The sequence below is a fragment of the Taudactylus pleione genome, unplaced genomic scaffold, assembly GCF_031769625.1.
Source record: "Taudactylus pleione unplaced genomic scaffold, aTauple2 ptg000317l, whole genome shotgun sequence".
Lineage (NCBI taxonomy): Eukaryota > Metazoa > Chordata > Amphibia > Anura > Myobatrachidae > Taudactylus > Taudactylus pleione.
Genome location: NW_028284718.1, coordinates 1,329,566 through 1,355,686, shown reverse-complemented (window position 1 = coordinate 1,355,686; position 26,121 = coordinate 1,329,566). Strand labels below are relative to the sequence as shown.

General features: G+C 41.3%; 1 protein-coding gene across 1 annotated transcript in view; it reads right to left on the bottom strand.

Annotated features, from left to right (window-relative positions):
• Positions 1-4,271: 4,271 nt before the first annotated feature.
• The window catches only part of YWHAB (tyrosine 3-monooxygenase/tryptophan 5-monooxygenase activation protein beta), a 36,824-nt gene continuing 14,974 nt past the window's right edge, over positions 4,272-26,121 (bottom strand). Inside the window, exons 3-6 of the mRNA XM_088442789.1 lie at positions 15,305-15,428; positions 11,638-11,801; positions 11,284-11,379; positions 4,272-5,918 (exon numbers count right to left, since the gene is read on the bottom strand). Coding sequence (XP_088298915.1) covers positions 5,862-5,918; positions 11,284-11,379; positions 11,638-11,801; positions 15,305-15,428 — 441 coding nt within the window. The 3' untranslated portion in view covers positions 4,272-5,861. The remainder of the gene's footprint in view (positions 5,919-11,283; positions 11,380-11,637; positions 11,802-15,304; positions 15,429-26,121) is intronic.

Genomic DNA, 26,121 nt, shown 5'->3' with positions numbered 1-26,121 from the left:
TTTTCAACAGCAGGGACTGGGAAACACATTCAAGTTGAGGGAAAGATGAATGGTGCTAAATACAGGGATATTCTTGAGCAAAACCTGTTTGTCTGCCTGTGATTTGAGCCTGGGACGGAGGTTCACCTTCCAGCAGGACAATGACCGGAAGCATACTGCGAAAGCAACACTCGAGTGGTTTAAGGGGAAACATTTAAATGTGTTGGAATGGCCTAGCCAAAGCCCAGATCTCAATCCAATTGAGAATCTGTGGTCAGACTTGAAGATTGCTGTTCACAAGCGGAAACCTTCCAACATGAAGGAGCTGAAGCAGTTTTGCCTTGAGGAATGGGCAAAAATCCCAGGAGCAAGATGTGGCAAGCTCATAGAGACTTACCCAAAGCGACTTGCAGCTGTAATTGCCGCAAAAGATGGCTCGACAAAGTACTGAATTTAGGGGGGGGTGAATAGTTATGCACACTGAAGTTTTCTGTTACGTTGTCCTAAATGTTGTTTGATTCACAATATAAAAAAACAAAAAAACACAACTTCAGTTGTAGGCATGTTCCGTGAATGAAATGATGCACACCTTCAAACAATCCATTTTAATTCCAGGTTGTAAGGCAACAAAAGATGAAAAATGCAAAAGGGGTGTGAATACTTTTGCAAGGCAGTGTGTGTGTGTGTGAATACTTTATATATATACATAAATTTATTACACACATACACACGAAACCCACAGGTGCGGCACTCAGACTTCCATAATGCAAGACAAACTCGTGGTGAGCTATCAATGTTTCAGTTTACTGCCATAAACTGTCTTCAGGATGAAGCCAGTTTATGGCAGTAAACTGAAACATTGATAGCTCACCATGAGTTTGTCTTGCATTTTGGAAGTCTGAGTGCCACACCTGTGGGTTTCGTGTGTGTGTGTATATATATATATATATATATATATATATATACATACATATATATACACACACACACACACACACACACACACACACACACACACATATACATACACACACACTCGTTCAAAAGTTTAGGGTCACCCAGGCAATTTCATGTTTTACATGAAACTGACTTATTTTTTATCAAATGAGTTGCAAAATGAATAGAACATATAGTCAAGACAATGGCAAGGTTAGAAATAATGATTTTTATTTGAAATAATGTTGTCCTTCAAACTTTGTTTTCGTCACAGAATGCTCCTTTTGTAGCAATTACAGCATTGCAGACCTTTGACATTCTAGCTGTTAAATTGTTGCGGTAATCTGAAGAAATTTCACCCCACGCTTCCTGAAGCACCTCCCACAAGTTGGATTGGCTTCATGGGCACTTCTTGCGTACCATACGGTCAAGCTGCTCCCACAACAGCTCAATGGGGTTAAGCTCTGGTGACTGCACTGGCCACTCCATTACAGACAGAATACCAGCTGCCTACTTCTTCCTAAATAGTTTGTCCTGTTGATGGAGGAAATTGGCTCCAATCAAGCGCTGTCCACAGGGTGTGGCATGGCGTTGCAAAATGGAGTGATAGCCTTCCTTATTCAAAATCCCTTTTACAAATCTCCCACTTTACCAGCACCAAAGCAGCCCCAGGCCATCACATTACCTCCACCATGCTTGACAGATGGCATCAGGCACTCTTCCAGCATCTTTTCACGTGTTCTGCGTCTTACAAATGTTCTTCTGTGTGATCCACATACCTCAAACTTCGATTTGTCTGTCCATAACACTTTTTTCCAATCGTCCTCTGTCCAATGTCTGTTCTTTTGCCCATATTAATCTTTTCCTTTTATTGGCCAGTCTCAGATATGGCTTTTTCTTTGCCAATCTGCCTAGGCGGTCAGCATCACTGAGTCGCCTCTTCACTGTAGACGTTGACACTGGCGTTTTGCGGGTACCATTTAATGAAGCTGCCAGTTGAGGACTTGTGAGGCGTCTATTTCTCAAACTAGAGACTCTAATGTACTTGTCTTCTTGCACAGTTGTGCACTGGGGCCTCCCACTTCTCTTTCTACTCTGGTTAGAGCCTGTTTGTGCTGTTCTCTGAAGGAAGTAGTACACACCATTGTAGGAAATTTCAGTTTCTTGGCAAGTTCTCACATGGAAAAGCCTTCATTTCTAAGAACAAGAATAGACTGTCAAGTTTTACATGAAAGTTCCCTTTTTCTGGCCATTCCAGAGTATCATCAAAATCACAAATGTGATGCTGCAGATACTCAACTAGCTCAAAAGGAAGGCCAATTTTATAGCTTCTCTAACAAGCAAACCCATTTTCAGCTGTGCTAACATAATTGCACAAGGGTTTTCTAATCATCCATTAGTCTTCTAACACACTTAGCAAACACAATGTACCATTAGAACACTGGAGTGATGGTTGCTGGAAATGGGCCTCTATACACCTATAAAACCAAAGTTTGCAGCTAGTATAGTCATTTACAACATTAACAATGTATAGAGTGTATTTCTGATTAATTTAATGTTATCTTTTGAAAGAAAAGCACTGTTTTTTTTTTCACTAAAGTAAGGAAATTTCTAAATGACCCCAAACTTTTGAATGGTGGTGTATGTCTGCCTCCACTGTGTTTAAGTAAACAGCAATGTAGTCCTAAAATATTTTTTTATTAAAACTTGGGGGCCTGTGCATTAACAAGAGCCCCTAAAAATGAAATAGAGTTGTGGCGGTGAATACTTCACAGTAATGCTCAGGCGCTGGGATAGCCATTTCAAAATTCAGCTGTCCACAGGATCTCTGACACTGCTACCGTCACAGGGATACTTAGCCAAGTTACACATGCATATGGCTACAAGACAAAGTGTGGAGGGGTCCATTTGAAACTATTTCATGACACAGCTTTTTATAGGAAGGGCACCGGGAATCAACTCACATCTGAAGATGGCTTAGGTTTCTACAGGAAAACTCATGCATTGATTGGAGTAGAGTGGCGGTAGCTCATTTGGCATAGTACTTAGCACTATTGCCTCACACCACTGAGGTTTTGGGTTCAATTCCCATTACACAATATATATTTGTTCATTAAAGTTGCAGAAAAGAGGAAAATATGTATGCACATCAATTCCTAAAGTGCCTACTTTTTGTAGTTACAGCACAGTCTTACCTACATTCATTATGTATGTCCAAGGTACATGCATAGACTTTATTCATGCATGCAGTTACCAACTTCCATCATATTATGGAGCAAAAACTTGCAGTCTTTTTTTATTAGACTTACCACTATTAAAGTATGTTTCTCTGCAGTTCACATCAGTGAGGGTCTTGCTCTCTCTCTACACTTACAAGGAACATGCGTCCCTTTCTTTGTAAACTGTCACAAGCAAAGATTTATCTCTGCAACTTCCAAAACACACAATGCATGGTCCCTCATTCCTTCCCTGCTTACAAAGGCAAGGATCCAAGAAAAACCTGAGTTGGTTTGGCGTGAATGTACAAAGATGTGTTATCAGACTCTGGTTCTCACCCCTTTCTATGACCAGGTATTTTTCAGTGTCCACCCTGGGTTACTCTATAAGGTTTATGACTAAACAACCTTATTAGGCAATCAGATGTGTCAGATAACATTGCAATGACATAGCAATGTGACAGCCCTGGTCTTCGACTTTTCATACTAGACCTGTGACCAAAGTGCAGTGTGAACAGGTGCAACATAGGTTGAAGCCATGTTCAAAATCCCATGTCAGTCCCAGGGTTTGCGAGATGAAGGGGCATTTGTGTACTAGTCACAAGTCTCTGCAAGTATACCTTTTAGTATGCATTAGGACCTACTGCCATCTGCCTCTTTGTGACTTACTAAGGGCAGTTAAATGACTGGTAAAAATGCTTGCGGTGTCTCTATTCATCCCCAACAGGCAAGCAGTGTCTAGAGTGGCAACCTGCATTCCAGTCAGTCACATCACCAGAGGTGGACTTGGTGGCCATAGAAAGCTTTTAGACATTGTGTTTCCACTTCACAACTGTCTAGACAATGGTTTTCAAACAGCAGTCCTTCCATTGTCCTGATTTTCCCACTGTGAGGAACTATAATTACTGAAAAACGCAAATAAAAGTTAATGATATACATAATATATTTATCTTATTTTGCCAAGTTACCCAAGAGCCAAAATCAGCTTTTGTTATTTCACTGCTGGGAATCCTGATAATAATCATGGACCAATATGAATAAACAATTTGTTGACTGGGGTTGACACTGTTTAGCAGACTCCACATTCTTCATTGTATTGATATCACAAATGCTCAGTGAACATAACAAAACACACTGAACTGATAACATGGAGTATTTATTTTGCTCTTGAATTGTTACATGTTCCTGATTATTCTGTGTAGGGTGAAACAAGAACTGCTGAAAATACATACACAACTTTGAATACATCAATAACCAGTTTGTTTTTTTTTTTTTTTGCTTTTTTTTCGCTAGACTACATTTTCACAACCACATGTGTGCTAGGTATTCAAACCAACACAGAAGCAAATCTTAGGCAGAATACTGGTCAGTAAAAACAAAGCAATAATAATAATAAAAAAATAAAGAGCTACCAGATATACAGACAGGCTCAGTTCCACATTCACTACTGCATTTATAAAGCGCAAGTATTAACTGTACGTTTTGTTCGGAGATTTAAAGATCAGTGCATGAATGTTGCCTTTAAGCAGACAGACAGACATTGAGAAAAGGATACAGCCAAGAGGAATGTAAAAGTCAGAATAATGCTGAGACACCCTAAACAGTGACTAACTAAATACAGTACTCTGCGCATTAAAACAATTTAACAATGTCATTCGTTACTGCAAAAAAATTGTATCTAGAATATTTTGGATGAATAACTTATTTTTATCAAGATCTCCAATTCAGATTGATTAATAGAAAGCAAAGTGATTAAAAGGTGTATAAATACACAGAACTTTTTGGGAAGGATCACAACCAAACTAGGCCTTGCGTAGGTAATGTGTTTAACAGACTGAACTTGGAAAAATCACCAGGAAGGGCAAGTGGAACAATGTGCGATTGCTTTAATTTAAAAAAAAAAAAAAAAATGTAAACAGTTAAAATACTGTGGCCAAAAAGCTAGAAATAAAGACTAGAATTATAATGATGGGAAGACCATGAACATACGTTTTTCTTTTAGAATCTGACAGTCATTCTTATATTAGCAACAATAACCAATATAATTGTATTTTACAGTATGTTTTTGTTTAGAGCCCCTGATGTGTGTAATAAAAATTTTATATTTTTTTCCTTTTACACATATAGTGGCAAAAGTGTGCATAACACCAATTCAAAAACTCAACATGACTAAATATTCAAAAACAAGACTTGATTATATTCAGGCTTACAAATTAGGTTCAATATGTAGCATTTAGATCAATCAAAATATATAATCGTTACATGAACAAAACCCCAAAACACCATGGTATGAACCAAATTCATTCCAAGGGTTACAGTATGGTCACTAACATCCTGTAAAACAGGTGCAGAATTGTACTTCGACTTTTTGTCCTAAAATAGGCTGTAAATCTTGGATGAAAAAAATAAAAATAAATCTAGAATTATTTTAGTAACAAAACCCCGTAATCACAGTGTTCAGTTAAAAATGAAGACAATTACATTTTTAAATCATATATATGATATACATGTAAAATATCATATATACATAAAAAGTTAGCATGCATTTCTCCTGTAAGACACCTGCAATTTTCCTTAATCCACAAATTGTTCTGCTACACGGAGGTTGTGAAAGTCGATGTACTATTCTCTTTACTGGTTGCACAAAAAAGGGATATACAATACAGAGTGACGGTGAAAAAAACAAAAAGAAAAAAAAACTAAAAAATAAAAATTGATGCGTGGCAGTTCTTAGTTGTCTCCCTCTACGTTATCGGCTTCCTCACTCTGATGTTCTGAGGTCCATAGCTGTAAAACAGACAGTAAATTACTGTACATATCAGTGGCTTGCCAGTAGCTTCATCAACAACATGATTAGCACACACAGGGCTCTATTTTCACACCCTTTTCACATTATTCTAGTATCGCCTAAAGTTACTAAAGGGCAATTGGAGTAGAACTCGTAAAATTCTACTCCAAGCCCTAATTATCATTTATTTTTAGTAAGTAGATCACATTTCCCAAAATTGTAATGAGAAATGTTATCTGGCCAAAGTTACTAAAAATAAACTGTGAAAAAATACAGGGGGAAACCCTGTGACAATAACGCCACCTGGAGGTGGCGTTATCGAGGGTCTTCCCCGGTTACAGGACTCCTGCTCTGCTCTAAAGGCAGAGCAGAGCCCGGAGCCGGCCCCAGTGATCAGCTGTGTGGTTTAAACAGACCACACGCTGATAAGCTGTTAAAAAAAAAAAAAAAAAAACAACTTAGAGTCCAGGGACCGGAGATCGGTTCTCCGGTGATGTCCTCCCTCCGGTCAGCTGACATCCCATCTTGCACTGGGACCCGGTCATCAGCTGACCGGGTCCCAGTGCAGGATGGGATGTCAGCTGACTGGAGCCACGGAGGACATCACCGGAGGGGAAGGGAGCCACGATCGCAGGGGCGGGGCTTAGCGACAGCCGATCGGCGCATGCACAAGTGTGCGGAGGGGATTCGTAGGGACAGAGCTTGATCGCAAGCTTTGTCCCTGCAAGGGATTTATTGTAAATCCCTGTGATATTGGCTGAATTCGCAATGCAAATTCAGTGGTAATATCACACTACGATCTGCGGATTGTAGTAAATAGAGCCCATAAGCCTCTAATACCAACAAAGTCACTACTGTATCAAGTGTATCTAGAATTGATACTTTTATCCATCATATACCCCTCAAGGTCTTTATATATATTTTTTTATGTCTATTTTATATTGATTAGATTAGTGTAATTTTTTTTTTTTTTAGAATGTTACAAAGTAATTTTTCCTAATTTGTGAAACAAATAAAATTTAAAGTGTACAGTCGCCATTACAATCAGCATATAGTCAGTGACCAATTGTACTATAAACTAGCCTACAGCTATTCATTGTGGATTAGAAAGCCAGCAGAGAAGGCGTTTATGTGGCAAAATCAACAGCAATTCAGAGACACAGACTAAAGTAATAGTTTAAATGTAAAAAAGGTAAATGTAATATCCTGCGAGCGTTCATCAATTTAGCCGTTACATTTAAAGCTGCAATAATTTAAAAGTCCTTTTAAAATTACTGCTGCTTTAAATCTAGTGGCTTAATACCCAAGAACTCACAGGTGCCTGCATCTCGCAGGCTATTACATTGACCCCATTCTAATTAATTCATTATGAACCTTAAGGGACCCCAATAATGTAAACAAATGAAAACTCCTAGCACATTCAAATAGGATTTACGTATGGTGCTATTAAAATCAATCTGGCGTAGAGACTTATTTTATTCATTAGACTTTTTACCTTTAGGTACTATGAATGAAATGTGATTTTGTGGTATTGCAAACGTGATTAGTTTATTTGCATTTCTGATAGGCTTAATTACTTAAGACTTGCATATAAAGCCATGAGTGCTAACGTTAATTATTTTGTTCTTTGTTTTTTTAAAGTTGGTTTTTAAAGTAAAATTGTTTAATACATCACAGAGAACAGCATCCTTAATGATATTTGAAGGTTTCTTTCACTTAATATTTTTAAAATGAACATCTATCTTGGTACAAACCGTGCAGATTTTACAATATAAAAGTAGCATAGTACAAGAGTACAGCCATGGCCAAAAGTTGAGAATGACAGAAGTATTGGATTTCACAAAGTTTGCTGCTTCTGTGTATTTAGACCTTTTATCAGATGTTACTATGGTATACTGAAGTAAAGTTACAAGCATTTCAAAATTGTCAAAGGCTTTTATTGACAATTACATTAAGTTTATGCAAAGAGTCAATATTTGCAGTGTTGACCATTCTGTTTTAAAGACCTCTGCAATTCACTCTGGCATGCTGTCAATCAAATTCTGGGCCACATACTGACTGACTGATGGCCGCCCATTCTTGCTTAATCAATGCTTGGAGAATTTGTGGGTTTGTGTTTGTCCATCCACCTTCTTGAGGATTGACCACAAGTTCTCAACGGGATTAAGGTTTGGGGAGTTTCTTGGCCATGGACTCAAAATTTAGATGTTTTGTTCCCCGAGCCACTTAGTTGTTATCACTTTTGCCTTATGGCAAGGTGCTCCACCATGCTGGAAAAGGCATTGTTCATCACCAAACTGTTTGTGGATGGTGGGGAGAAGTTGCTCTTGGAGGATGGTACCATTCTTTATTCATGGCTGTGTTCTTAGGCAAAATTGTGAGTGATCCCACTCCCTTGGCTGAGAAGCAATCCTCAAGAAGGCGGATGGACAAACACAAACCCACAAATTCTGACAAACTCCAAGCATTGATTAGGCAAGAATGAACGGCCATCAGTCAATCAGTATTTGGCCCAGAATTTAACTGACAGCATGCCAGGGCAAATTGCAGAGGTCTTGAAAAAGAAGGGTCAACACTGCAAATATTGACTATTTGCATAAACTTAATGTAATTGTCAATAAAAGCCTTTGGCATAGTAACATCTGACAAAAAGGTCTAAAAACACTGAATCAGCAAACTTTGCGAAAACCAATACTTTTAGCCATGACTGTATACAAAACTTTCATATTGCTTGACACAAATACAAAAGGTGCAATTCAATTAAATGTGGTGTAGGGTAGATGCATCACTATGAGGGGAATTCAATATGAAACGTAAACTTCGCTGTCGAAGTTTACGTTTCATATCGGAGCTTTTACCTGGGATAAAGTATCGGGCGCGCACCCGCTTATCCCCGTATTCAATATGAAACTAACGAAAACAGGAGCCTGCAAAGTGGGATTTGTGTAAAGTTACGAAATTTTCCTTAAAAAAAATTGTAGGACCCCCCTAAAGTTGTAAAAACATGGGGGATCACTATGGGTACCCGCGTTTTAGCCTTTAAATGAAAGTCAGGGATTTAAATAGCCGCAGCCGGTGTTTTTTCCCGACATTGAAGAAGTGATGCAGAAGAGCACTTAGGTTATTTTTTTTGTTTTTTTAAGTGGTCCCATCAAATTTGGGGTACATGAAAATGGGTACTAGCATATTTTGATGTCTCTAAAGTAAGTTTTTAAAAATTCTGCATTTGTGCACTTGCCGCTATAATTCTATTCTAGAAAACACCTGCCACATACTTGCAGAATAGCCCTGAACCTATTTCCCTATTGTTAAACAATTTTTTCCCATTTTTTTTTTCACCCCAAATTTTACATTAATTTTTTAGGGTGTCCCTATTTTTTTTTTTAAACTTTTTTTGACAGTTCTTTTTTAAATGTCATTTCCCAGGAGTGCAGGCTATTTTTTTGTAAGCCTGCACCCCTAAACCCCAATTCTGCACTTTTTTTCGACACCTATTCAATGGTGAAAAATTATCCCCGTTCTTTATCAAAGACTTTTCGAACCTGCGAAGTCTTTGAAATTGAATACGGTGTAAAACTAAAACCTGCGATAATGACGTCATAGGTACGATATTAACGCAAAAACTGAGTTTTCGCTCCCATATTGAATACCCCTGTATGACTACGTTTATGTGTTATTTTATTTTGCAACATTATGTCATGTTATTTTGCTACAGCAGGTATACTGCAAACCTGGGCCATCAGAAGGTAATGTTCTGCTTCTTTTTCCCCACTAACTGAAATAATTTATTCTTAATTACATTTGAAGTAGATTTTAACCAAAATGTATAATTTATTCTAGTCCAAAAAAAAAGAAAAAATATGCCCAATACTTTTGTTTTGTTATAAAACCCATTTCTGCTGCACCAGGTGTTGGGTACAATTGTATCCAGAGCAGTAACATGGAGTAACAAATATACAGGATGCTATAAAGCAGTGGCTTTAACTATATATATAAAAAAAAAAAAAGGAAGCAAGTTGCAGGAGGGCAGCCTAGACACATATGTACTATTCCAGTATTCGCAAATACGCACTATAGCCTGTATTTTACCCACTTTTGAGGACTGGGGACTCTTTTCAAAATTGGTGGGTCCCCGGGGACGTGCTCCGCTGCAGCCAATCCCTTGCCGGCGGCCCTTTCAAACATGCCCCGTAGCCGTAGGAAATCCGGACTGCATGAGAGGACAGCAGTACAAAGTCACGGTGCATGCTGCTGATAAAGGTGGCGGAGTCTCACTGATGAAGCAGGACTTGTGTGTGTGTGTGTGTGGGGGGGGGGGGGGCGTAATGATCGTGGGCAGTAGTAGTCCGCAGCCGCTGCCATGTCCGCTCTGCTCCCCGGCTACTCCCCCAGCTTTAAGAAGCCCTAGCTATCTACACTTTCACCCTCCCTACCCAGCCCTAACTTCCTCCTTGCCCCCAGTACTGCCCAAGTTACTGTCTATACGCACCCCCTCCCTACCCCCAAGCACTGCCTGCCCCTAACCTCCTCCTTGCCCATAGTATTGCCTTTGCTGCTATCTACACTTGCCCCCCTCTCTACCTTCAGTACTAGCCCCTAGCACCTCATTACTGTCTCAGCTGTTATCTATCCTTGCCCCCCCCCCAGCACGGTCGCAATTGCTGTCTGACTTAGCCCCTCCCTACCCCTAGCACTGCCTGCCCTTACTCCCCTCTACCACCAACTTCTCCCTGTCTTTCCCTCCAGCTCTACCTGGGCCCAACTGCTACCTGCCCCCCAGCACTGTCCCAACTGCTGCCTGCTTTCACCCCACCATAATATGTGATGAGACCCAGACACAGTGGAGCAGGATCCCAATTTTATAAAGAGATGGGTCCCTTGGACCCACACATTTTTTAGCTTATCGCGATCACTGCTATTCCATAATTAAACATTACTCAAAAGTACTCGTCTGATGACAATATGAGCACAAACAAATTTCAGTCTGGTAATTTTGTATGCCCCTTAATTTCCATAAACTAGGGTTGGTATTAGCAGCTTACACATATAGGGCTCAGTACCATTAGGTGCAAGTTTCCTCGTGGCGCAAATAAGTGTGGCTGTATGCAGTACCTCTGGATTTGTGGATTTTTATTCACAGCTTTATTAGGGCTGCGCATAAAAATGTACGATTCCGGGGTGAAATCATGGGGGGGGCGCGAGATGCGGTGCCGTTGCCAGGGTATCTATGCTGTTGCAACAGCAACTTGCCCCCTCCACGGCTAATTGGATTTACCCCATAATTGATGAACAGAATTAAATTGAAGAAGATCTAAGGTTTTGTTCATTCAGAGATCTACAAAAAATAAAAAAGTGTTTACTTACTGTAAGATTGTCCCTTAGTAGCTGCATGATTAGAGTGCTGTCTTTATAGGACTCCTCATTCAATGTGTCCAGCTCAGCTATCGCCTCATCAAATGCCTGAAGAGAGAACATATTCACTTTTTGACAAGTATTTTATATATTGCAACACCTGGTTGGATCACCATGAGAAATATTTGCTTTCACAAAATATCTATAGCTGACCAATAATTGATATTGCAACAGTAAAATGTTAGCAGCCCTTGAAGAATAAAAGGTTTGAGGAAAAAAAAAAAAAAAACACACTAAATATAAGAAAGCACACATTTTACCAATAAAAAGCACCAGAAAAGGAGAAGGTGCACAGTAAACACTTACTGATTTTGCTAGACTGCAGGCCTTTTCCGGAGAGTTAAGAATTTCATAATAAAACACTGAGAAGTTTAAAGCCAGTCCAAGCCGAATCGGATGTGTAGGCTGCATCTCGCTCTTACTAATTTCAAAAGCTTCCTGATAAGACTGTTGAGAGCTTGCTACAGTACCTACAAAGCAAGGACAGCATTCAAATTTGTAAAAAAAAAAATTCTGGTACATACATCTTCCATGTTTGCTACTCAAATCTGAAATATTACAATTCTATTTTAATTTGCAAGTGTCTGAATTATGACCCACATGCACACTAGTGGATATGACACAGGAACTATAGAGCTGCATGTTGCTCTACATTATGAACATACAAGGTTCTTGTCAGCTGTAAGACCAAGCTTACAGCGACTAGGAAAAAGCTCTCAGACTTGGCTCTGTGAATCATAGCTCTTGCATCAGAGAATTATTTTCTCCACATTGTTCTCCCCCTACTCAGCTGCACTGCATATTGTGTGAAGCTCTGTCCCTGGATTGCACTAGGTACAATTCTCAGGCAGTCGCTCACTAATCGGTTTCTTCTCCACCAATAAGCATTACAATCAAGAAAAAAAAAAGGAAGGCTTTCAAACATAATATTGTGCTATATAAAATGGGTCAGGGAGAGGACAATTAGATCAATTTCCCAATGCAGGAGCACATGGCAAGGTGAGAGCACTTAAAAGTATACCACCTCTTAAATCAACAAATGCAAATAAACTTAATGCCGCATACACACTACACGATGTGTGTATGTGCAATATCGTACTCAGCGGAGATGTCGGCATCGGCAAGTGTATACACAATTGCAGATGCCGACCAGCGACAGACGGCGGCAAGGGGTAGCGGGGCCATGCTGCATTTAGCAGCATTGCATTGCTCACGATAACCCCAGATTGGGCTACATGTACAGCCAACTGGGGTTATCGTAAACAACCAGCAGGAGCGCGCATCGTTGGTAGTTTTTCACACACACACTGGCCAATAGTGTGAACGATATCGTTCCAAATACCAGCAAGTGTGTACGCAGCGTAGAGGTGCGTATCCCCTAGACCAGGGGTCCTCAACTGCTTTCGCCGACCGGGGGGGTTGCAATCTGCGATCTGTGAAGCCCATACATTGCAGATATTTTTATACAATCATCTGCAAATTGCAGAATTGCCACAATCGATTGCTGATGGGGACCTTAAGACAAGTAAAGGTCCCCCATAAATCTGCGACGGATCGTCGCGATGTAATCGGAAACGCCAATCCGCTGGTTGGATATGCCGTCATGTTATGCGATCCGTCGCAGGATCTGTGAAATTCTACATGTTAAATGTCACCGATCTGCCAATTACAATCATTTTTTGATCGCCATATCTATGAAATCCAACATGCTGGATTTCAGCGATTCTACGATGCAGAGTTGCAGGATCGCGACGATCCGTCGCAGATGTATGGGGCCCTTAAGTGCAGTTTACAAGTTGTGGATTCAGACACAAAAGATAATGTGTTCAGCAGTTAATCAGACCATTCTCAGGGAGATAATCAGGTTAAATGTGAAGTGAACTTTTGTTTTTCCTATTCTGAGCAGAAATTTATCACAAACCTAACAATTGTTTATTACCCACAATACTAAAAAATATTTAAGAGAACAACTTGTTACTTTTTAAACTGGTGTGTGAGATAATTGTCATTCTGATGTTAACATTTTTAGACAAAGATGAAATTAATTTTATGTTATGGAGAATGAAAGGTGTGAAATATTAAATTGCAGCATCATAATCATCTACACCCCATGAAAATTACCACCCCTGGGGGGGATGGAGGTGGGGTATAAGCAAGACTTCAATGGTAACACATGGCACTGGGGGTAGTGACACAATGGGGATCTCTGGACACACAGGTGGGTGGAGGAGTATTACCACTAGAGATCTACCACTACTTGTGGGAATGTTACAATGGAAACATAGTGGGGTCAATGAAATTAGGTGCGAATGGCGAGGTGCGAGTTGCTATTTTCACTTTGAATTCACATAGCGAATTAATTTTGCAATCCAATTAGCAACTCGCACTGAATCAGTCAGACTGAATTCGCAACTTTCCACTCGCACCTCCCTGAGGGTGAGAGATGGAAAGGAAAATCTTTATTTTAAAAGGGTAAAATGTGAGGACACCGTGCTGAACCCCTTGGACACCCCGCCCCCCCTAATGACTAATTAGGCTTTTGGAACTTCAATTAGATTAGTCCAATAATTAAATTTTTTTTAACCCCAAAAAATTACAAGTGCTCAAATTATCCCAAAATCAACTTTTTCGTTAGTTTAGGCACCCCAAAGTTAATTACAATAATTTTTTAGTTGAAAACAATGGTTTTTATAATTTTTCAAGGTGCCCCCAAAGTACCGCAAAATCACCTTTTACTTCTTTGTTTTTGCATTTTTCATTTAATTCGTTTGAGATTAAACTAAAAGTTTTTTGTTTTGTTTTTTAAATACAAGAAAATGATAAACACAAATCAGCCATTTGACACCATTTAAAAACCTCCATTACCTTCCTAATGCCCACAGCCAGCCTCCTATACGGTCCTGCTAAAGAAAATATCCATTTTGGGGGGTCCAGGATGGTCTCCCCACATTTTCATGCATTTCTCGCAAATCTCATTTGGCAGTAAATTCGCACCTCTCCGCTGCGAGTAGTGCGAATAGGCATTTTTAATTGGATTGGAGAAATCTCGGGAGCGCAATTCGCTGCAAAGTGTGCAAGTTTCAAGAAACAAACACTGCACGATGTGTGTAACTAGCGACGGGACAATGCAATGGAGCGACATATCGTGCCGTCAGTGCATGATGCAGTGGAGACGGTGCGATTTGTCATTCCATGCTGCATTTAGCAGCATGGCATCGTTCATTGCAACGTCCCATCTGCTGTGCAGCACAGCTGATGGGACGATGCAATGAACGATCTGCGTGTACGTACGATCGGGGTACACACTATGCGATATATTGCACAATGGATCACTTAGTGTGTACCCCAGCTTAATGCTAGAAACCACCAGGCATATTTTTTCCATTAAAATAGGTAAATATTTTTAAAAAGATGTTCGACTTATTTGTTAAAAAAAAAGAAAAGTCCACTAAGTGATTAGACAGTTAAAACGCTGCAGAAGCACAAATGGGTGGATGAGGGCTAAATGAGTGTTCCTGCTAGACTGCGGTCAGGGCAAGCCGAAGGCAGGACCGCTCCTGACCGGGGAGGTGACATGTCCTTGTGACACACCCCCAGTTTGTCACAGTTGGGTGCTTGCCTAGCACTTACAGGTTTCCCCCAAGTTCTCCCCTCACAGTGAAAAGATGCTATGCGCAAAGCATCTATTCACCCGATGGAGATCGGTCACCGCAATTTTGGCCCGCGGGTGTGGAAGGCACAGGGCAAGCTGTTTTAGCGGAACACCGCTAAAAGGGCAGGGCACATTTTGCCCCTTTAAAATCGGCCAGGGTCAACTGCCCGCTCAAACAGCCTAGCAGGAACACTACTAAATGATGGTGGAAAGATCAATATTTACTATTAATAACTGGGATTAAAAAGTGACGAGTCCGATAGCCCCGTGTTCTTGGGCAAATTATCTGGTTCCCTAATATATGGTTTCTTAGAGACTTACCTTGTTTGTGATCTCCACATGCTACTTCAGAAAGGTACCGATAATAATCCCCTTTCATTTTCAAGTAGAAAACTTTGCTTTCCGGTGGTGTGGCATTCGCGATCAGATGCTTGTCCAGAAGATCCTGCAACAGTGATTGTGATCAACTTTAAACAGCTGTTCAAAAAAACTCTATTCAATTCTCACTTTTAAGATTCATATGCTGCTTAAGTAAAAAAAATACTATCCCCATCTTCAATATTAAAACAAAATGTAAAGGAAGGAAAATAAAAAGTTACAACTGTTTTTTTAACACTTAAATTGTTAGATAATATTGCAGTATATCTTTAGATGAACCATTGATGGCTACTGCTTTATGGTTTCAATCATAATCATAACAGGCCAGCTGCAGTGTCCTTCAAACTGGCAGAAAGATGGCTTTGCGAAGTAAAGTCTATACAGCCAAGAACCGCACTCTCAATATAGAGTCCTGGAACTTTTACATAGGTTTTTGAATGTTATTAATAGTTATTTTATGTAAGCCAAACATTTATATTAGGTTAAGTAGATATGAAAGAGAATAAGAGATAAGGGAGGGGAGAGATTAAAATATCCTTTTAGGTTCCATACTATTAGTGAGTCTTTTGGAGGTAACATAAAATATCTAAAGATTGGACAACTGATATAATGTCTAAGGATTGCATGTGAATCTGAGAATTGAGGGGCAAGATTAATAGCTAATATAGAGGAGCCGTGATCGTTACCAATTACTTATCTATATACTTTTAAATAGTTGTTCTTGATGGATTATGGAGCTTTAAATTGGTTCCCAATAGCTGTGTTCATGTCTACATGGTGTAATTAATGAGATGCAATAGGTTTGTGAGATCTCACCTGATTTTTTTTTTGTCACAAATTAAGAACCATCTGTGATGAGACACTACTGCCTTTTGATAAAACCCATGTGAGGGGAGAAACATGTTAAGGGAGTCTAATATAGACTGATTATTGCAGCCTCAAATTTTAAATACTTTATTCTGCACTTTATTTGGCTGTGGACTCAAAGCGGTAACTTCCTTCATTTAAAAAGAAATAACCGGCATAATATGGAGAGATGGGAGACCTGTGTTTGAACTGTTGTAGAAATAAGCAGAGCGTGACCTAGCGGCTGTGTCATCAAGCGGACCCGTGATCAAACATATTGCTATTACCCAGGAGATGGAGCTGAATGCGGCCAGGTAAAAACTAACACTACCCCTTAAAAGGCACGGTCTGGAGAGGCTGAACGAGAGTGTATTTGGGGGGGGAGGAGGGGAGACCTGGCCGGCAGCCACTGGAGTGGAACGGTTATACAAATGAGCAGCAAGCTGATATATGGTAACAACGCTGCACAACAGCAGGCGATTACATAGTAACAAACGCTATAAGCTTTATATCCCACAGTGGAGTGGTGATTATTAATTCTTTGCCATATAAATACATTTTTCAATAAAGGACTTCATCTCTGATACAATTCTGATTATTGGCAGTTTTTTTTACTACTATATTTATATATGCATATGAGACTGCTATTATAGGCTAAATATTTCTGTTACATTTTTACTGAATGTTATTAAGCATGTTCTAAATGTAACTTTTTATTGAATTTGCAGATGTATTGATACTGTGAGAAATAAACAGCTGTAGGCCTATTTCACACCTGCCGGTTTTGCCCGGCCGGCAAAAAAAAAATAGGCAGAAGAAGCTGGACATATTTGTCAGGCAATCAGTGCCTTTCACATGCTGCAGCTTTTGTGCCGTATTTTTTCCATCTACCTTCTGGGCATGCGCAGCAGCAGCTGCTGTACAAGCCGGCTGGTGTGTGTGTGTAAGGAAACATTGTTTCCTATAGTACACTGGCTTGCAGAGACGGCACGTCGTCCTTAGTGGATATTCTCGGCTTTAACACGGCGACTGTGCCGTGTGAAGGGACCCACCTCGCTTCCATTCACCACTAAATTTCACAATGCCCGGATTATTGCCAGCTGGTGAAAATCGGCAGGTGTGAAACAGCCCTTAGTGTGTTTACACCTGCGTAGACACTTTTTTTCTATTTGAAATAAAAGATGGCTGCAAACTGGAATACACAAGTTTCACTGAAATTCTATTTAAAACAATGCACTTTTAGTATACAACAGGAGAAGCAAATAGAATTTCGAAGATACCATTTGCAGATAAAGTAGACGTGATAAAAATGAATATACTTACTGTAGAACCACAATGAAGCATCTAGTCAGAAACATCGATGTGACATTTCTATACTCCAAATACTGAAAATCACATGCTCACATTGCCAGTCAGAAAGCTACAACCATCAATGCCATACACACCAAGTAGGTGCATTATTACTCTGCAAGGCTCTGTCCACAAAGCACTTAATTGCAAGATGCCACTTGGTGCCTACTCCTGTAACTGCCGAGCCACTAAACCACCAACTTACTGTGTGGCAGAGATAGATCACTTCCTCATTATCAGCTACATGGAGCAGCCAGTCAAGCAAGGTGCCAATAGTAATTGAAGGAGTAAACCATTAGCAGCAGAGCCCTGGTGTCACAAGCAACTATCAACTTTACTGGAATAAAGAGCATAGCTTAAACTTGTCTTATTGAATCTACTTTAAAGAGAACATACATTTAAACCATAAAATAGTACTCCAAGTACTCTAATACCTGGCATTTTTGTCTGTTTACTAGGGGTGAGCGGGTTCGGACTTCTGAAATCCGAGCCCCCCTGATCAGAGTCAGGCTCGACTTTTCCCGCCTGACACGGATCTGAAATCGAGGCAAATCATCATCCCGCCTTCCGGGTCTCGCGGGTTTTGGATTCTATACAAGGTACCCGCGTCGGCACCATTTTCTCACTCGGCTGTGGACAGTGAAGAGGGAGGGTGGGGAGTTAGGGCTGGCTGGGGTGTGTAGTGTAGTATAGTGTTGTGCTGTTGTCCATAGGGGCTGTGTTGTGCAGTCAGTTGTCCATAGGGGCTGTGTCCACTCCAAAGTCCTGTGCAGTGTCCCAGTCCTAAAGGGGTGCTGTAGTGTTGTCCAGGGGGTGCTCTGTCCATCAGGGGTGCTCCCCCCAAGTGCAAAAAAATATATATTTTTCTGTGTTTGTGAATTGGGTGCGCAGTAGCCACATGTGCATCAACGAAGTAGCGCCAAGCGTGCGCCTGTGTCATAAGTAAAGGGCCGGCTGACTCGTCTGTTAAAGGGTGCTGTAACCCCCAAAGTACACTCCAAACAAAATAAAATATTTTCTGTGTTTGTGAATTGTGTGCACTGTGGCTGCACGTGCATTAACAAAGGAGCAGCGCCAAGCCTGCGCCTGTGTCCCATAAGTCTGTTAAAGGGTGGTGTAACCCCCAAAGTGCACTCCATAAAAAATAAAAAATTCTTTTTTTTCTGTGTTTGTGTGCGAAATGTATGCGCAGTAGCCGCACGTGCATCAACACAGCAGCAGCGCCAAGCGTGCGCCTGTGTCATAAGTCAAGGGCCGGTTTGGACATCTGGTCCGGACTGAAGGACAATTTCTGACATGTCCACTGTCACTGCATATGATACTGTCACCACTGACAGAATGGTGGAGGAATTATTTTCTGTGTTTGTGAATTGTGTGCACTGTGGCTGCACGTGCATCAACAAAGGAGCAGCACCAAGCATGCGCCTGTGTCCCATAAGTAAAGGGCCGGCTGGAATGTCCGTTAAAGGGTGCTGTAACCCCCAAAGTGCACTCAGAAAAAAAAAGGTTTTTTTTTTTTTGGTGTTTGTGAATTGTATGCACAGTAGCCGCACCTGCATCCTCAAAGCAGCAGCGACAAGCGTGCGTCTGTCTAAGGATTACATCGGTGACAGCATCCAAGTAGGCATGTCAGACAGTCCGTACATGTACTGGCAGGAAAAAGAGGCAATTTGGAAGCCCCTGTACAAACTGGCTCTATTTTACCTGAGTTGCCCCCCCTCCAGTGTGTACTCCGAAAGAGTGTTTAGTGCAGCCGAGAACCTTGTCAGCGAAAGGTGTAGGAGGTTACTTCCACAAAATGTGGAGAATATGATGTTCATAAAAATGAATTATCAACTCTTCCAGGGAGACCAGCCTCCAGAACGTACAGAGGGACCTGTGGTGGTGGATTCCAGCGGGGACGAATTAATACTCTGTGAGGATGAGGATGTACACAACACTGAAGAGGGTGAGGAATCAGTGGAGGAGGACGACATCTTGCCTCCGTAGAGCCAGTTTGTGCAGGGACAGGATAATAGCCAGCTTGTTTTGTGGAGGCCCAAACGAACCAATCATTTCAGCCACAGTCGTGTGGCAGACCCTGGCGCTGAAATGATTGGTTTGTTAAAGTGTGCATGTCCTGTTTATACAACATAAGGGTGGGTGGGAGGGCCCAAGGACAATTCCATCTCGCACCTTTTTTACTTTGAAAAACTAGGCTCCAAACAGTACATAATGCAAACTGCCATCCTGTCTGCCACTGCAGTGTCACTCCTAGATGGGCCACGTGTTTGTGCCGCTCACTCGTGTCGCTTAGCATAGTCATCCAGCTACCTCGGTGCAACCTTTTGGACATGAACACTATTGTGATGTGTGAGGTGTTCAGAATAGACTGGAACTGAGTGGAAATTAATGTTATTTAGGTTAATAATAGCATAGGAGCAGAAAACCCCACAAATTCTGTGATTTTAGCTGTTTTTAAAAAAAAAAAAATACAGATCCAAAACACAAAACCCAGAACCCAAAACACGGAAGGGTAGTTTTGGCAAAACCAATCCAGATCCAAAACACGAAGAAAGATCCAGATCCAAAACACGAAAAGTGGCCGGTGCACACCCCTAGTGTTTACTAATGAAGCAAAGGCAAAAAAAAAAAAAAGTAAAAAAGATATTTACATTTGTAGCACCAGCAACTGCTACTAATGGGCGACCAATAGAGCAATTAAATTTCTACACGGCTAAACCCGGTCTAATTGGCACTTATTCCAGGCACATTAATTAGAGCGGTGAAAGAAAATTAAAGTCGACCTGTAAGTTAGTAGCATGTTTAGTTTATAGAGCATCTTGTGTGCCCTTATTCTTAACCACACTGCTATCGATGCGATGTACAATATAATAAAATCAACAAGTTGTGTGTATGATGTATGCTTCTAAATGAAACTAGAAAATCACTACAAATGAAACATTTAATTTATTTCTGCTAGATTTTATGCCGATAGTGGTCAAACACACAAAAAAAAATAAAAAAAAAATATATTATATATATATATATATATGCCCTGTGAGATGTATTTGAGATGCTTAAGAACTGAAAAATATAAAAATAACTATTTTTAGATACAACACCTGGTTACATGTTCATTAAGAGAAAAAAAAAAAAAAAATCACCCTTCTGTGTATTGATACTAGTTCCATTTAATGCCAAATAGAACCAATAGCAGGCAAATGCTATTAAAAGATACAGTGCACAAGTACTTCCATAGCAACCAAATATATGCACATATTAACCACCCCTGTGCCAGGCAGTAATTACACAGTGAACACTATATAAGCAAAAGTATGTGATCATTTATGACTGAAGACCATTACTCAACAGGAGAGACTCTAGATTTTTCTCCAAAACCTATAACTAATTCCCTAATAACCCAACTGTGCCAAATCCCATTTACAGACTTCCTACAATACGTAAAAACAAACCCATCAATAATACACCAGTGATAAGGGGGTGAACACACAACTAGAACCAACACCATTAAAATAGTGGTCTTAATTGTATTAAAATAAAGCCAGTCATAATCATATTAATATAAACATAAGGAACATATACATACAAGGTTATAATATGTAATTTAATGTATTGCTGAAATCATGGCTCTTTTCTAGCACCTATTGAAAAAAAAAAAAAAAAAAAAGAAAACATATGGCTTTCATTGGCCTTCCAGAACTGAAAAAACCTTTTGCTCTTAGAATGGAAGATTCAAGAGCCAGGCTGTCAAAGCCAGACGAGGCAAGTCCGGATGCCGGCAGGGACCCTGCGTTAGCCGATCCTGCCATAGAGGAAGAGGATATGGACTGTCTATTGACAGATTCTGTATGTCGGTAAACCAATGACGTCTGGGCCAAGCCGGAGCCACCAGTATTACTGTTCCGCCTTCCTGCTTGAATTTTCTGAGTACTCTTGAGAGAAGGGGGATGGGAGGAAAGATACGCCAGCTTGAAGTCCCATCTTACTGGGAGTGTGTCCATGAAGGCTGCTGATGGGTCTTTGGACCCGTACCTGGGGACCTTGTGGTTGCGATGTGCCGCCATGAGATGGCTCCATTTGTTCACCAGGAGCTGAAAAACTCCCTGATGAAGAGATAGCGTTCCCGCTAGGCTGTTATAGCGGGGCGCCACGCCCTGCCCTCCAGCGCGTCACCTCGCTGAAACAACCTGCAGGTTCTATTCTCCACCCGCAGGCTGTAGAGTCCCGCCCGTGGGGAAAATGGCAGAGCAGTGGTCACCGCTGGTGAATGGACCGCCGGGCGCATTTGCCCAGCATCCATTCATAATGACTACTGCGCTTGGGGTTTGGGGGTGCGGGGCGCCCAGCATGTAGGTAAGTGCTGGGCACGCCCCCAAGTGTGACAAAAAGGGGGCGCATCATACAGACATGCCCCCTTTAATTGGCCACGTCCCCTTTTCAGGCACGTGGAAGTGCCCTTGCTCGAGGTCCGGCGCCCCGCCTGCCACCAAACCTAGAGTGAACACTAAAGAGACAGCTCTCCGGCGTGCATGTCCTGGCGACTTAAGAAGTCTGCTTCCCAATTGAGTACTCCCGGTATGAATATTGCCGAGATGGCCGGAAGATGACGTTCTGCCCAAATCAGAACCCTTGTCACTTCTTTCATAGCTGTGTGACTTCTTGTGCCTCCCTAATGATTGAGGTAGGCCACTGTAGTCCCATTGTCGGACTGCATCTGGACCGGCTTGCCGTGGAGCAGGTTCTGTGCCATGACAAGTGCCTTGTACAGCCATGGCCAAAAATTTTGACAATGACAAGTATTGGTTTTCACAAAGTTTGCTGCTTCACTGTTTTTAGACCTTTTTGTCAGATGTTATTATAGTATACTGAAGTAAAATTACAAGCATTCCGGGCGTTAAGACAGGTAGCCCATCGGTTGATCAGTTCAAGAAGTTTGTAGTGACAATTAGTGATTCGTCATCAGTTAGTTCCTGGAACTTAACAGAGTCTGATGTTGTCTTGTTTGCAGAAAAATGCTAGGAAGGCTGCCAGTCCTGACTGCATACCACGGAAGGTATTACGTGAGCGTGCTGATCAATTATCAGGTATCCTTACAATGATTTTTAATCTAACACTTACTCAAGGTATTGTCCCTAGATATTTTAAAATCACTACGATTATACCTGTTCCTAAACCACATCTATTTCTGGTCTAAATTACTTTCGTTCCATTGCCCTTACATCGATTATGAAGTGCTTTGAGCGATTGGTCTTGGTACGCCTTAAGGGTGGCATCCCAGAGGTTTCTGATAGTTATCAATTTGCATATAGATCTAATATCTACTGAGGATACTGCCCTTATGGTTCTCCATAAGGTGTTATGTCATCTAGAGAATAGGGATTCATATGCTAGACTGTTTGTGGACTACAGCTCTGCTGCCTTTCATACTGTTGTACTGTCCTTACTTATTGCAAAACTTGCGGCAATTGGTTTTGACATGTCTAGTTGTAATTGGCTGTTGGATTTCTTACCCGACCATTTGCAGTCGGTTAGGTTGGGAGATCTGCTTTCGTCCCCAATTGTTGTGAATATAGGAGTTCCTCAAGGTTGTGTATTGAGTCCCTTCCTTTACTCCTTGTACACAGATTGTGTCCCTAGTTCGGAATCAAATTCTATTGTAAAATTTGCTGATGACAACACGATAGTGGGTCTGATTAGTGATGGGGATAGTTATAGAGTGGAGGTGGATCAACTCGTTAAGTGGGGTGAGGTCAATAGGCTGCTGTTTAATAGCAAGAAAACTTTGGAGGTCTAAGAAAAGTGCCCCCCGGCCCCTATTTTTGAACGGCTTAGTGGATTCAAGTTTCTTGGAATTAATTTTTCAGATGACTTGTCACGGTCTTCACATCAATGGTGGGGAGGGCTCAGCAACACCTTTTTTCCCTTAGGAAACTAAAAGCAAGTGGGCTGTCTAGGCCATTACTTGTAGATTTTTTTTGTTGTATAATTGAAAGCATCTAACGTATTCCATCACTGTTTGGTATGGGAATTCCAAATGTTCGGACCGTGGTTCTTTAGCTCGGGTGGTTAAAGCGGCCAAAAGAACCACTGACCAATCCCTACCAAGATTAGAAGATATTTACACTAAAAGATGTGTTTCGAAAGAAAATACGATTGTCGCTGATTTTAGCCACCCATGTCATTTTCTCTTTATTACCTTCTGGTAAGCAGTTTAGATGTATTAAGTGTCAAACTAGTAAAATGGTCAGAATTTGTGGGTTTGTCCACAAGTTCTAAATGAGATTAAGGTCTGGGGAGTTTCCTGGCCATGGTCCCAAAAGTTCGATGTTTTGTTCCCCGAGCCACTTGGTTTTCACTTGTGCCTTATGACAAGGTGCTCCATCATGCTGGAAAAGGCATTGTTAGTCACCAAACTGTTCTTGGATGGTTGGGAGAAGTTGCTCTTGGTGGTTTTGGTACCATTCTTTATTCATGTCTGTGTTCTTGGGCAAAATTGTGAGTGAGCCCACTCCCTTGGCTGAGAAGCAACATCACACATGAATGGTCTCAGGATGCTTTACTGTTGGCATGACACAGGACTGATGGTAGTGTTCAACTTTTCTCCGGACAAACGTTCTTCCAGATGCCCCAAACAATCTGAAAGGGGATTCAGAGAAAACAACTTTACCCCAGTCCTCAGCAGTCTAATCCCTGTACCTTTTGCAGAATATCAGTCAGTCCCTGATGTTTTTCCTGGAGAGAAGTAGTGTCTTTGCTGCCCTTCTTGACACCAGGCCATCCTCCAAAAGTCTTCACCTCACACCTGCCTGCTGCCATTCCTGAGCAAGCTCTGCACTGGTGGTTCCCCGATCTTGCAGCTGAATCAACTTTAGGAGATGGTCCTGGACGTTCTTGGGCACCCTAAAGCCTTCATCACAACTACTGAACCTCTTGATGAGCCGATAAATGGTTGATTTAGGTGCAATCTTACTAGCAGCAATATCCTAGCCTGTGAAGCCCTTTTTGTGTAAAACAATGTTGACTGCACATGTTTCCTTGCAGGTAATCATAGTTAGATGAAAAACAAATGATTTCAAGCTCCACCCTCCTTTTAAAGATTCCAGTCTGTTATTCTAAAAATCAGCATGACAGTGATCTCCAGCCCTGTCTTCATCAACACTCACCTGTGTTAACGAAAGAATCACTGACAATGTCAGCTGGTCCTTTTGTGGCAGGGCTGAAATACAGAGGAAAGGTTTTTCTTGGGATTAAGTTCATTGTCATGTCAAAGAGGGACTTTGCAATTAATTGCAATTCATCTGATCACTCGTCATGACATTCTGGAGTATATGCAAATTGCCATAATAAAAACTGAAGCAGCAGACTTTGTGACCACCAATACTTGTGTCAGTCTCAAAACTTTTGGCCATGGCTGTATACTGCTCGCAGTTCCAGAATGTTTATTGGCAGATGACCATCCTGATTTGTCCATCATCCCTGAAAGGTGTGATGACCTGTCACTGCTCCCCATCCGAAGACTGGCGTCCGTGGTGAGAAGCACCCACTTTGGAATCCAGAATGGGCACACTTTGTTCAGATGATCCTCTCTCAGCCACCACAGGAGGGAGTGACGAACCTCTGGAGTAAGAAGGATCCTCTGGGACCTTTTTAGATGATACTGTCCGTTCCACTTGGAGAGAATCAATTTTTGCAGAGGCCTGGAACGGAACGGAGCATACCCCACCATGTCAAAAGGTGGATTACCATTGATCCCAGGACCTGCATTGCTAAGAGAATGGATACCCTTCGCTTGCGTAGCAGCTTGCGTATCCGCAACGCTAGGACCACTATCTTGTCCCCTGGCAGAAACACCGTCTGTGCCCGAGAATCCAGAAGAGCTCCCAGAAGTACCATCTGCTGTGTTGGAGAAAGTGATGATTTCTTCCAATTGATGATCCAGCCGTGCTTTTGTAAGCAGACTATAATCAGTTGAAGATGGTTTTGGAGTACGCCAATATCAGAAGTCATCCAGATATGGCAGAATTCTGACTCCCTGACGCCTGAGAGGCAGTCATGACTGCCATTATTTAGGTCAATACCTGGGTAGCCGTAGATAGGCCAAAGGCTAGAGCCTGAAATTGGTAATGTTGCTGAAGGACAGCAAACCGTAAAGATTGCTGTGGGATGGTATAATAGGAACATGCAGATATGTTTTCTGAATGTCCAGGGAAACAATGTAATTCCCGGCTACATTGCCAAAATAATTAATTGGAGAGTTTCCATACGAAACTTGGGTACATGGATAAACCTGTTGAGGGTTTTAGATTTAGTATAGGGCAATAAGCCCCATTCGATTTCTGAACCGGAAATAGAGTGGAATAACAACCCCTTCCCCGTTGCGACACAGGAACCAGAATTATTACCCCCACCTGCAGCATGCAGTGAATGGCTTCCTGAAGGGCCAAAGCCTAGACGGCATCTGATGGAGGATCTGTGCAAAATAACTTATGGAGAGGATGCCTCCTAAAAGTGAGGGCATACCCGAGAGACCACTTCTCGGACCCAGGTATCGGTTGTTGATT